The sequence below is a fragment of the Microchirus variegatus genome, assembly GCF_963457635.1.
Source record: "Microchirus variegatus genome assembly, chromosome: 5".
NCBI classification, from domain to species: domain Eukaryota; kingdom Metazoa; phylum Chordata; class Actinopteri; order Pleuronectiformes; family Soleidae; genus Microchirus; species Microchirus variegatus.
The window spans coordinates 36,927,879-36,942,620 of NC_139806.1; the positions used below are offsets into that span (position 1 = coordinate 36,927,879).

At 39.3% G+C, this 14,742-nt stretch overlaps 1 protein-coding gene across 1 annotated transcript in view; it reads right to left on the reverse strand.

Moving 5' to 3' along the window:
- The window catches only part of pdia5 (protein disulfide isomerase family A, member 5), a 52,999-nt gene extending 38,613 nt beyond the window's left edge, over positions 1–14,386 (reverse strand). The window contains exons 1-5 of the mRNA XM_083889232.1: positions 14,319–14,386; positions 7,910–8,036; positions 5,145–5,232; positions 408–491; positions 204–249 (exon numbers count right to left, since the gene is read on the reverse strand). Of these exons, the coding sequence (XP_083745358.1) occupies positions 204–249; positions 408–491; positions 5,145–5,232; positions 7,910–8,036; positions 14,319–14,384 (411 nt within the window). The 5' untranslated portion in view covers positions 14,385–14,386. The remainder of the gene's footprint in view (positions 1–203; positions 250–407; positions 492–5,144; positions 5,233–7,909; positions 8,037–14,318) is intronic.
- Between the last annotated feature and the right edge of the window lie 356 nt (positions 14,387–14,742).

Below are 14,742 nucleotides of genomic sequence, written 5' to 3' on the forward strand. Positions count from 1 at the left end.
TTAGTTGCAGCTCTACTTCAAAGTGACATATTAAAATGTACAAAAGAATGAAATGCTATGTTGCAAGAAAGGGGCCTAAACATCAAGCAAACACATGCATACACTGTATTTGACTCTTAAGACAAGTCAATAAACAGAACAACCGTGGTACACTTGAACTGAATGCACATGTAAAGAATGCAGTATTGAGGCCGAGCAGTCACCTTGAATGTAGCAGGTCTGTTGTACTCTGTGTGAAACGTCCCATCTCTGCAAGACAAATCAGACACAGCGCTCACAACAGCAGAGGAAAACAGTGAATAACATGGTTCTTAAGCGGCAGACGTGGCATTACTTTCCAGAAAGCAGTGAAGTGTGTGGAGGAGTGTAACAGTGTCTGACAGCAAGCTCAGTTTGTGGTTACTCACTTGTAATGGAGCAGCTCTGCTCCTCCACGTTTGGAGCTTGGGTCCACCTTCACTTTCTTACAGAGCTTACGGCCCTCTGAATCTCTGAAAAGGTTAGAAAAAGAAGAAAAGAAATAAGCCAAATGCTCAACAAATGATTCAAAGAAGTTAAGATACAAATTGTGAAAAGAAATGCCCAACTATGAGTCCCTATAAAATAAAAAATAAAATAAAACAAGACCTACTATTGACCTACTACAAACAATGTATTTGCAAATATCGGTCTAGACATATTTTATTGATTATATTTTAATTTAGGCATCTTTTCAAGTTCAAAATCTGCTATTCAAATATTAATTGTTTGTATTGTGTTTTTAAATCATGTGAACATGACATTTTTATTCTGGTTCACACAGAAAGAAGAAGCTGCATGGAGCCATAATTGCATCATCATTTCACATCAATTTATTCACATTTATAGTCATATAAACAGAGCTTCCTCCTCCGACTTTTGGCTCAATATGTTCAGACAAACACACACATATTATGCCATGGGAATAAAAGGTTGATTATACAATCTATATCCTGTTCAGTGCGTCAGCAAACAAACATCCTCTGGTGGTTAGGGGCTTGTTTCTCTAATTCAAAAGTGCTGTAGATGGAAAGGAAATAAATAAGCATCCAGCCACCTACACATACTTCACACTTTATACAGAGAGGCACCATGAACAGCATGAAGCACTGTTCCTCTTCTGCAATAAAAGAACCACGGCAAAAAATGTATTAATTTAGAGACGGGGAGAGAGGAAGACCTCTGATGAGGAGAAAGCCTCATGCCAACGATTTCAAAGAGAAGGAATTCAATTATGGCTCCACAGCGAACCCAATAAATGTTCAGCCTAGTTTTGCATTGCACAAGGAAGAGTAATCCTGTACGTGCATGTATTGACAGACTATAATTCCTTGCGCTCAATGCCATATACTGCTGACTCATATGGGCAGATGGCACCAGACAGGCCACACCAGGAGCAGATGTGACCTCGACACTTATTCAGACACGATGCACAGTCATCCAGATCGAAAACCAGGCTGCTGCGTCCAACTCCCTGCAACAGTGACAATATGAACCGAGTCTGAAAAGCCTCATACAGAGGGATTCAAAAAACGATCACGTCAAAGAAAACCTTCACCAATAGAAATGAGACGACACAGCTCAATTTAAATACAATTGAAGTTGTCGCCGTGTTTGACAACATTGAAAAGGGAAGAGCTGCTACTCGTTTAAAAGCAAGAGAATTAATGCATCATCTTTTTTAATAGGTTATGGTTTCAACTTTTTAGCTATTTTTTTGTTTTTCTGACATTAGTCCAAAAAATAGAAGTTGAAAGCCTGGCCAGTCAGTGTCTAATCCACCAACAAAGATCTGATATTGTTCCAAACAATTAAAATATCTTTGGTGTCTCATGGCTTTGTGCCTTAATGTATTGCTTTTTTTTCCTCTTACCTCTGTTTTTTGAAAATACTAAAAGTTAACTTTAAAAACACTTTTGTAACTGAAAAACTACTCTCACATTTTCCGATCATATTGTCAGTTCTAATGCAGTTTTAAATACCCAACACCAAAAACATAAATAAATACATAATAAAAATTGGGTAGTATGTTAATAAAATGTAATATTGACTTAATTTCTATGTTTTTTTTCAACATATGCATCTACTTCATAGATTTCTGCCAAATTGATTTCATTGTACCTGCAACATGTTCATCACACTGACACGTTTTCATAATAGTTGTGACAATGATATATTTTATACTGCCCAACCCTTTTTAAGACACTGTGACTTAGCAGTGAAAAAAACTAAATTGAACCAGATATTGTTAAATGGCACTTTTTGAAGAAATGAGTGAATAGGCCACATGGTTGGACACCGTTCATTACTCGTTAGGTCATCACCTGCACAACAAAAGTGACTTGGAGGAAAAAAATGCTATTAAGTTTTTGAACTTCAGTTTTGATGAATCAACCACTAACGAAGCAGAGCTCTTCCATCCCAAATCACCAGGAAGCCAATGCACGCAAGAATGACTCAGTAGCAGATGATGTCCAAGACAAAAACAACAAAAGCCATAAATTATCAAAGGCCCGGTGACGAGTGCTGTGCAGTCGTTTCTAGGGTAACGTCAGTTGTTGCGTCAGTTGTTGCGTCAACAACGCTAAGGCTATTGTAAGTAGGCGGTATATGACTGATAAAATATAAGGTACTGGATGAGAGGAGGTGGCGCAGGATGAAAAGACTGATGGATAATAACAATGCACTGTCTGACAAACAGATGAGGTGGTGGAGGGTAAAAACACGACCAAGAAAAACTAACCAAAACTATCCAATCAAATCAAATATTGTTAGAACTCATTGTTATAGCACAAAAGAAAGGGTCACTTATTTAAAAGACAAACTTGACATTGCAGGATTTTCCTTTAGTGTTCATTTAGCTCACAGGACGCTACACCTGAAGTATTAAGTGAGGTTGTTGACCTTTAATAAAGCTTTGTGTGCCTCAGGTTTAGAGATTAATTTCAGCAATTAAAATTTCATGTGGTCTGATTAGCTGAATGAGTCCTTTTGCTCCCAAATCATGACAGTTTTGAGTTTTGCTATCATCAACCCTATTGTAATGCAAAGAGGATGATACCCTGAATGTCATTTAAAACACAAATCCAAAACATGCTGTGATTATTTGTGCTACATATTTCCCACTGATCCAGACACAACACTTTTCAGATGTTGAATGTCTGTTGTAAAATGTCAGAGAAAGGGAAGCAAGGCAACTCAGTCCCTTCCAGTATGAGATCATTCATCCCTCTGGTGCATCCCTGCTAGCCAATACTGAGGTTCCCTGTCATCTGTTCAAAGTGTGTCATTCTGGCCTTGGTGGCCCTCATCCTTGGCAGGACTGACCATTCTCAAGCTGTGATGCTGCTCTCGACTCTCTCTCCCTCTCTGTCCCCCATGAGCTCTCAGCTAGGGTTTCGATTTGTAGCTGCTCCACTGGAGATGCTGGAAAAATATGCCAAACAGCACAATGCTTCGCTATAGAGTCTGGCACCAGATCCATGTGTCCTGCAGTGATGAACCGGTCTCGCTCGAGCTCTCCTGGTGGGAATCTGGCCTGGCATAAATCTTTGCTTAACATAAACACACTCTAGCACGCTGAGATTGATGAAGATGGAAGGCAGAAATTATATCATATTTTCCCACACAAAAATAGAAACTGAGTGAAAAGCAACATGGATCTTTAAAGACAAATGTGGATACTTTTGACAAGTTCAGAGTTTTTTTCTTTTTTTTTCTTTTAGTCCTCATCGTCCTCTTTTCCAGTTAAGCTTGAGAGAGATTTTGAAAGTTGCAATGAGCTCCAGGTGTCAAAGTTACTGCCTTCCTCACAGTTTCCGGATTTATGATGCATTTTTTCCTCTGTGGTGAAGATGACATGCAGTTGATGGGGTTGACAGGTATGGGAAGAAGGAATAGGAAGTGGAACTAAACATGAGGAAAGGCAGAAAGAACAACAAACTACAATGAAAGCACTCGGGAGCAAAGCAAGCTGTGCTTAGAGAGAAAACAATACGCAACGGTATCTTGGGAGTATCTGGCATTTCCTTTATGTAAACACATCTGCAGTGTGGGCTGGAGATAGATCAGCTCTAGAAAGAGAAATGATATATTGATATATGAAATAATAAGGAAATTGGTGTGAGGAGTATGAAAACAAATATTGTTGATATGAATGAATGAAGTTACAGTCCAAATCCCCCAAAAACTCCATTATTAGAGTGACATACTGTAAAACAAATAACAACAACTGTAGATGAGTGGCAACAAGGGCTTTTCTGTGTGGAGTTTGCATGTTCTCCCTGTGTGTGTGTGTGTGGGTTTTCTATGGGTTCTCCCACATCCATAAACATGCAGATTTGGGTGAATTGGTCACTCTAAATTGACCGTAGGTGTGAGAGTAGGCTACAATTAGCATTAGCTGTAAACTTCATAGCTGAGAGGCTGTAACTAAAGCTTGTTTTTGCTCTTTCAGTCTTGAAAAGTGAAACCTTCTACTGATGTGTACTCCTGTATCAGGTACCTAAAGTAGCACTGTTTACTTAATCCTGGAGAGCTCCTGATGTCATTTTGTTTAAAAGCAAGGTATAAAAAACAAAGAAACGCATCATTGGTACCACAATTATAGGTGTTACCAACTAGCTTTTAATAAATAATTTCAACACTCTATACGAGACTGATGCCACTGATCAATGATAGTTCCAACAGACCACTTGTTTGTGGGATGCATAAAACCAACATCATCACCATCTGTGTTCACCAGAGGGGGGAAAAACATCAGTCTGGACTAAGCACATACATTAACAACAAAAATGTAGTCAAAGAAACTCAGGGAGAACAGAAATAGCACTAAGACGTGTAACACATTAGACCCAAAGCTTCAATGGCTGCCATAATGAGTGGTCTCCCGTCAAAATGTGCAAACATGAAACAGTGGAACAAGACCTTTTAGAGCCTGGTGGAAAAGAAATAAATTGTGCAAATGGATGGCAGTAGAGACATTATAGGAAGGTGCAAATTGCTCCGTCTTTATAAGAGCCACTGAAAAAAATCCTTGGGCAAAAAAGGGCATATTGTTAATAAAGGCAGCGAGTCAATGGGAGTGATGGAGAGAGAAGATAGTTTTTTTTTAACCCTTGACTTACCCACAGTTGACCCAGGCAATGGTCCCTTGGCCTCTTACTGTCTGCGCCACATCTGACAGCAGTTTCAGGTGAGAGTCCCCTGATGTCGCTACAGACACAGAGAAGAAACCATGATCAGTCTTTTACCAAAACCATTCAATAGCTCAGGACAACACAGAGCCTGGAGACACAGAGGATGCTGTCATGTCAAACACAGGACAGTGGATTTGAGTTTCACTGGTGCACAGAGTTTTACTAAAGCACCAAGTGATGAAGAGAGAGATCACAGCGTTGTGGGTTAACGGGGTGATGGAGGAGCGTTTTCTTATACCTTTCACCGATGGGTGAGGGACGGGCTTAAGTTACATCAGCTTTCAACATCTTACAATAGTGTGACTGACCGGGAGACTGGAGGATTATATTCTCTGTCACTATGGAAGCACACCCACTTTTCAGCCAAAGGGGGAAGGCACAGAGGGTGTTATTTGGCAAACTATAGCTTGTATGAGCTCCATCCGGCTTACTAGGGTCTGAGTAGGGAATGAGTAATAATGAATATTGAGGGAACAGTTCTATGGAACGGTCACTCGAAGTTGAACAAGCACTGGGCTGCACATTTTCATGGCAGACACGAGACTTAAGGCAAAGCTGAGCAACTCTTTTGCCGGACCAGACAATGACTTCAGATGGCCTGATGAGCTTCTAAGTAGTGGTTTACTTTTTAAGGTTCACATTTAAAATAGGCCCTCCAGGTTCGAATTGATTGCTTACTAAATAAACCTTGAAGATCATCAACCTCTGTCAAGGAAGACACAAATAGTTCATGACCACAGGGAACCTGCACACTTTACCCTGTCAGAGAAAAAATTCTGCTGAGCTGTTCAGGTTTTTTTGTGTTAGGAAAGAACAGGAACTTGGGTGCAATAAACAGTTCCAGCTAAAACAACACACAGCAATATTACTGATTTTGATCAGATACAGTGAGCAACGTAGATTCCTTTGAGTAACGTTAAACAATGTGTAATATTCTGGTGCTTCTGCAACACAATAAATCATTGTTGTACTCCCCGAAACCAAAAATGAGTTTATTAACTGCATGAAGGGAGTAATTCCTCTCATCGATGCAGGCCGTGACTATATTTAGAGTTAGGGGGAATTGCCATGCCTCCCCAAAGTACTGTTGTGTACCAGGTGAGTCAGAAACATCCAGCAATTAAGTCTCATCTTATTACCATGTACACAGCAGGAGTGGAGCTCGTCGATTTCTTTTATAAGCTCATTGATGGGCAATAACACAAACCCAACAGGGATGTGAGTAACTGCAGCGGGTGAGAGGTTGTTGAGTAATTAAGAAACTGTCTTTTCTCAAGACTGGGAAAAAAAATAGATGCGGCTCGAAGATGTAAGGTATTTGGAGCAACTTTCTTTTTTTGATTGCTCTCAATTGTGGTGGGTCACCACAGTGTATTCATTTTCCACATTGTTGGACATTTTTACACCAGACATCCTTCATGAAGCAACCATCCCCCCCGTAATTCAGAGTTTGGACCGGCACCAGGAGAACAAATTCGTACCCCCAGTGGCTGAATATATATAAGGCAATTTTTGGGGGTTGAATCGTCTTACTGGAGTTCTGCCTGGGAATTTGCACAGGCAGAAATCCAGAATGAAGAGAAGAACGTTTGGCATCTTAAAAGGAGAAGCTTTAGCCACTGATTAATCAGAGCTACAGCTCAGTACATGAAAGCCTTAACCACTGACCTAAGGCAGATTGATATGGAGCATGAATTATGAAACAAATAAATGTGTAGCTGTGGGGTTTTTGTGCGTCCTTTGCGGCTTATCATAGGTTAGAAGGACACTTTGAAAACGTGTACTATCAAGGATGTTCTTTATCAAACTTGCAGAGCACTTTGCTCTTTCTTAGAAATATGCAAATGAAAGTAGAAATTAAATCTACTTGGTGCATTACAAGATCCCTAAATTTGTAAGAAAACAAACATTTTTACAACTCTGCGGATTTCAGTTTCTATTTACCAGCTTTAGACACTAATTCTACAAGATAAGTGTTTCCAAGTTCATTACTGAGACACACTCCAATGATCATTTTAAAGCAGCACACAGGCGAAAGGGGCACAGAATACTATAGCAAAATGAGTTTTAAGATACTGCGGTATAGCATTTTTAATTAACTAGATCAGATTTGTGCCTCTGTGAAAGCGCCGATGTTCCACTCTTATTACGGAGTGATCAAATACATTTTAATTAATTTGGTGTTTTAAGTTTTTTCCGCTTACTCCCCTGCATTTGGCAGAGATGGCAATTAAATAGCATCTTACATCTCTAACTTGGAGCAAAACACAATGTTTGACTCATAACACATGAATCATTTTTCACACTTACATTTCATGATTGTAATTGTCTAATTATGCACTTGTACAAGTACAAAAAAAACCATAGTGTATGAAGATGTAACAATCATAAAATATACATACTGTGTGTCACACCAAATGTTATATAGCTAGCTTTCCATAACTCCACATCATCCTCTGAAGTGATGAGCTATTTCAGAGTGTTTCACATGATCCAATAATATTTCATGATCCATTACTATGATTGTCTGGCAGGACTGCTGTCCCTGCCTCCTCTGCACACAGAAACATTGGATTCTCAACAAGAAAAAAAAAAACACACAGTATTGACAGTAACTTTCCACGAGACACATTTTTAATATCATAATATCCACCACGTGTATATTCTGGTCAAATCTACAACCCATGTTGTACCTGTCTTTGTGTAGAGCACCAGAACGTTGGTTCTCGTCCTGAGGAGCTTCTTGAAGTCTTTGTGGTCATTGACCTTCTCTATGAGAGGAGACACCTTCACCGCCTCCAGCACAGGAAGCAGCCACACCTGGGGAAATACACAGATAAGAATGACATTTACATGGAACGCTTAACCTTTCCAGAGGCTCACCTGTTTTTACATATAGGGTTCATTGAATCTTATTCAAATGGAGGAACTGGCAAGTTCAAGTAAATTAGTAAAAGAACGTATACTGTACGTTTTTGAGAATATCAGAGGAGTAACGGTGAATTGGTACAACTCACATTACAAAGAGATGATAAGCCATTGACAGAGAAACAACCTATGCAATCAATAAATGCAAGAGATTCTTCAGTGCTCTGCTTGAACCAAAGCTATACTGCTATTAGATCAATGCTCGTCTGCTTCCAGCTATGTAGCAACATCATTTTCAGCACCAACATAGGATGTGATCTCATTTGATACCACTACAGTAGTCCACTAAAGCTGTTTCTAATTGCCATAAACAAAAGCAACACATTGAGCTGAACATTTACACTGACACAGAAAGCCATTAGGAACATCAACACTGCGTTTATATAATTACAGATTTCTTTCCACCTACTGTGGCACAAACGAGATGGGATATTACTTCTAATTTCAACCTGTACTAAAGGTGCCTTCAAAGACAGCAACGGGTGGGTGCCTCAGGATCATTAGTCTGAACGGCTCCTTTGACTTTCCAAAAACTAGTAGTTTAGCTAATGTTGTGAAACACCACATACGAAAAAGATTCAAGCGGCTTTCACTTCATCACAGACAAATAAGAAAAGGAAAAAAAAAGGCTGAATTCACTCAACTCAAGCCACATGAATTTACTTCTATGCATTCTAATAGTCTCTGTGCCAACGCCATTCATTAAAAAGACTTTACTTTCTGCCAAGAGAGAACTAGATGAGGCACTAAACAGTGTCTGCTCGCTCAGCTGATCTTTCTTGACGAGTGATATCACATGGAATGAAAACAAACACCTGCCAGGCCCTTGTGGTTCTTCTTCTAATGTAAATTTTAGAATTTTAGAATTTTTTTTGAAGAATCTTCAAATACTACACTGATAGCAGTTAATTATCCTGGAAGAGCCGATGGGCTTAAAATAAGATGGAGCAACAGTGCAAGTGCTAAATTACGTACTGTATGAGGACATTTTTTTGGGAGCTGGGATGTTGCAGAGAAGCAGTGCAGAGCTGGACAGACAGTGCAGGCCATCTCACTTATTAAAGTGATTTAATGGGCATTAAATCAGTGTGCGTGTGGCAGAGAGGGTACTGTGGTCACAATAGTGACTCCACATCGTGATGTACTTCACCCACTGGCAAAGAGTACAATGTCAGACATTGGCACAAGCAGTGACACAATGTGAAAGTAACTGTAACAAACGATACACATTTCTAATTATATGAAACAAACACACTTTACATTTTTAGGTCCCACCTGTAGACCAAAATAGTGGATTTGAGGCAGCTGAGAGTGCTGCATTAAGTAGAGAGTGAGAAATAAGTAGACCGTGCTGACAGTTTCACCACACAGCTTTAGAGACAGGTATAGCAGTGTTACAACACTGTTCTCTCTTAAGGAAAAAAATAAAGTAAAACAATGACCCTTTACGTAATGTTTGTGTCATAATTGTCAAAACCTCTCACTCGGTTATTTGGGTTGCAGCTCTGGTGCCATGAAATCTATAATACTATCTATAATACTATAATATATTACAATACTGCAAATTAGTGATGAAGGTGCACAATGGATTCCATCCATCCATCCATCTTGCACAGCTTTATGCGAGGGTTGCTGTACCAATCTCAGCTGACATAGGGCCATAGACAGGGGGTACACCCTGGACAGTTGGCCAGTCCATCACAGGGCCACATATGGAGGCAAACAACCATCCAACCATTTAGTCCAATTTGACTAACTAAGGTACAAATATCACAACGAGAACACACTAAACAATTATGGATTCAATTATTCGGCAACTATTTAACATTGAGGAGATCAGTGAGAGGTCTGGGAAACACTGACATTTTTCAAATTGATTGATGAATAAAATAATCAACAATTATTTATTGTGATGAATACAATCATTAGTTGCAGCCAATCTCGCTACAATTGTTTGAACAAAAGTTGATCACTATGTTGATATTAAAGGGGGCATATTATACCCTATTTCTCCAAGTAAACCTAGTTCTCTGGGGTCCTAGTGATCTGGGACATGCTTTGGTCAAAATACCCTAAAAACAGCCCTGTTCAGAACACTCACTCTGTTTAGTAGTATCTCTTTAGGTCCACCTAAAAAAATGAAACTTATGGGACAGAAAATAACATCAGCCACAGAGGCTACTGGGAGCTAACAGCAGTTAGCATTTGGTAAAGTGATCATTTGCAGGCTCTAGCAGGCACATTGCCGTTATATATAACATGTATCCACTGGACAGATAAATCCTCTGAAGCTGAAAGTTTGTGTAGGACTCTGTGCTGCACTGTGGAGCCAAGAATAGAGCTTTTCGCGGACTTCCAGGTTTACGGATACTGTTGCCCTCGCAACCTGTACTTAGACTGAGGAGGACCACAAAATCATGAGTGATCATGAGTCATCTTTTTTCACACTTTGCAGACTGATAAGACCTCCAGAGTCCCAAATATAAGGATTTAAATGATTAAAAAGTTGATTTTGCATAATATGTCCACTTTAACAGTGGTAATGTTAGTGCATTAGTTGTAGTAACTTTATGTGTAACTAATAAAACTGGCAAATGAGTATATACTGATACCGATACATCTGTGCTGTGATAGGCCAATACCAACCAGTTTTGAACAGCCAGTTTACTTGTCATGCTCACAACATTAAGAGGCAAGGGTTAAGTACAACTGACAAATCCAGAGTGTTTCAAAATGCACAAACCTGAGCTCTGTTCAAATGCCACTGCCAATAGCTGCTAGTGGTCTTAAAAAGAAAAAGTAAAATGTCAACATGACATGTTTAAACTCAAACTCCTCAACCAAATCCATTATAATAATGCTGACCTACTAGACACTCTTTCATTAGGCGCTCTACACATCAATGGGACATTCACACATCTGCCGTAAAACAGTGCTCCTTACTAAGCAGCAGGTGTCCAGTCCCTGCCTGCATACACACACCCTCCATCTGCTGTGACAAATCTGCGTAATAAATGGCATCCAGTTCTCGGGGCAGGACTGAATCAGCACAAAATTGCACCAGTGTTTGTCAAGCAGCTATTCCCATGACTAATGAGGCCGCCAGTTGTGCGTTGTTGTGTGTGGACAGGCTGATTGTAAAGGAAGCTACATGATGGCATCCGATAACACACACAGAGAGCTGATTTAGTGGCTCTTTAGCTCTCAAATGAGCAGAAGAGCGATCAATTAGCAGCTTTTGCAACAATCACATTTCAGCAATCAGCCATGGGAGGCAGGGGAGACGCAGTGCTTACTAACATGCTGCTGCTCTGGGATAATACCTGACGTTGAACAACCTAACTTCTTATTAGTCTATATCTAAAACTGGTGGCATGACTTGATGTGCTTCTGTGTGCCTTATGATCCACTGTGTTAACGCTGGCATAGTTTGCTTTAGCCACTGCCTGAGCTCACAGGTAAAACCAGTATTTAACACACTGTACTTAATCGTGTTAATAGTTTTGTCCTTAGGGCAACTGTGGTTGTGGATGGATGATCTGTACTGACATCTGACTGACATACTTAGGGACAGTTGTGAGGGATTGTGAGGGTGATTCGTTGTAATCATCTGATATTCTAGGATTTCAAACACATACTGTGTCATAATATAATCAATACATAAATTGACAATGGAAACGTGTTGCATGCCTGCTGGCAAATACACTAAATCGACTTTTTCATAAGTTTTTTCATAAAAGAAACATACACTGGTAGGTATAATGTACATGTTTGCGATAATGAAAAAAAGATCAATATGTGACTTTACCAGCATTAGATAGATAGATAGATAGATAGATAGATAGATAGATAGATAGATAGATAGATAGATAGATAGATAGATAGATAGATAGATAGATAGATAGATAGATAGATAGATTGTATCTATCTATCTATCTATCTATCTATCTATCTATCTATCTATCTATCTATCTATCTATCTATCTATCTATCTATCTATCTAATGCTGGTAAGTTCTGTAACAAAATGACGCTGAAAGCAAGTAAAGTCACATATTGATCTTTTTTTCAAAATGAACAGGGTCATAGATAAAACAGGTCACTGGTGATAGAGTTTAGAGGAAATAATAATAATAATCCAGTAAACAAATATAAATATATGTGGGCCCTACACAATAATTGAGAAACATGTACCATCCTCATATTACATGTTCTGCCTGAATTTAAGTCCCAAACATTATTCACTTTCAGTGAAGCTGAACATTGTACTGTTTGGCATTGTGTCTATTTTAGCTGACATTCCAATCAAAGTACACAACTGTTGTGTCACAGTGTTGGCTCCAAGTCATGTTCATTTCTTCATTACATTAACATGACTCGGTTTAGGACCTGTATACATACTTATTTTATGACAATAAACCTAAGCAATGATTTACTCAAGAAAACCAAGCATGGGCAGGAGACTTTAGACAGCCATTAACTGGAGGGTTAAATAAAAGGGAAGACGTCATAGACCATGTACTTTCATGTTACAGCTAAGAGAATTAATCACATCATCAAAGTTTAATTCCATATGTTATGATCTGTGGCACAGGGTCAAGAATATAAAGTAGTACAAAGAGCAAATGTGTACACATGCACACACACACTCATGAGATTACATGCACCAGGAAGTACTTTAAGCTCCCTTACTACAAATAATGCATTCATTCTCACATTGCATTAGTTGATGTAGTTGTTCATTAGAAATATTTTTTTCTCCAATACTTCCAGATCCATATATCAATTTGCAGTCAATGCTCTTGAACTAATTTAGCTACTGTTATCATTTTGTGATAATGTGCAACTGGTTTTGTAAACTGGTTTTGCAACTTTGAACATGATTAAGATGGTTGACAGGTATGGGGAAGAGCTATAGTAAGATCATATAAGAGCTTGACCTTTATATACAATATTTACCATATCTATATATATATATATATATATATATATAGTTCAAACCGAATAATAGATTCAAAGTTGCAGCCTAACCATTGACTAGTGAGGTCTCTTTGCAATCATTTATCAAGTTGGGAACTCAAGCATCCACTTTATGATGAGTATCATAAAGCAGATCTTCACCTTCGACTTCAGATATGGCAATGATTTTTCACCATTTTCTGACATTTCCATGAATAACAGCAGAGTCATAACTAATCTGAGTCTTCTGTCCATAGTGAAGAGATTGATAAATGCAGTAATAACACCAAGGATAAACAGGAAACAGATAGAATGCTATTACTAATGTTACAGATAAGATTACGTACTTATAATGCAAATAATGTGCACATTTCAAAGTGGAAAAACAACGATCTTAAATAAGATTGTTATGAATCATTATGTCTTAGAATAAACGGAAAGTTTGCTCCTGTGGTAACTTCAGAAGAAAAACCTCAGGGTTCATGTTGTTTGTAAGTGAAAGATTAACGTTTATCTAATCGTTCGATTATCAGGAAAATGACTGAAATAACTGAATAATAACTGAAATCACCACCTCAGCCCAATGTACGACCCTGAAGAACCCACTTGAAACGGGGCCTGTTTCCATAAAGCCGGTTACACAGAGTACATTAGCAAAGTCTCCCAACTTTTGAACTTTCACTTCACTTTGCAGACAATACGAGTTTCCGTGAGCCCCCCCGCCATGTTGACGACAACAACAACAACAACAACAACAACAACAACAACAACAACAACCATAAAACCAAACACCACAGTCTTTTTATAACTCTCATATACTAAAGTGGAGCTTGAGGGGAAGGTACATGAGGCTCCTCAGGTCTGTGTTTACTCTGCTCACACACCGGAGACGCTGCTCGACACGAAACAGATCCGTGTCGTTCGGGAAATCCTGTGATTTTTTCTTTTTCTTTTCCCTCCACCAGCGCCACAGAAACCGCAGAGTCCTGACCCACATTATCACACGCTGCTGAGCACCAAGTTCCGTCAGTGACTGTCAACTTTACCTCCTGCACGGATTAGAGGCGAGGAGACGAGGGTAAGAACCGTGCGGGGTTCTTCCTCCTCACTAACACACACACACACACACTCACACACACACCGTCCACAGCGTGACGGTGTGTGTTTAAATGCGTAACACGTTACACGACACGCGGACGAGCTTCGTTTGACTCACCAGTATCACCACTGTCAACATTTTCGCCTCTCTCATCCGACTCCCGGAGCGGTTCCAAAAGGCCATGATGCCGTTGCCACGTCTGGCTACGCATGCGCAATCGGTTTCCCGTGGAATCTTAGGCAGGGGCGCAAGGCTTCATGGGAAATGTAGTTCCGGGGGGGGGGGGGGGAGTCTGGTTGGGAGAACTGCACCTGCTGCCTTTTTCGTCTTTTTGACAGCCACATACTCAATCCTTCCATGTAATTAAGAATAATTATTATAAATAATAATAATTATTTTTTAAAATTCATATTAGAAAGTGCTTCATATTATCTATAGATCATACATTATTAATTATTTAGACATTAAACCAATATGGTGTATGAAGGCTGAAAATATAGACTTAAAGGGACACTGTGTAGTATTTATGGGTTTATATGAC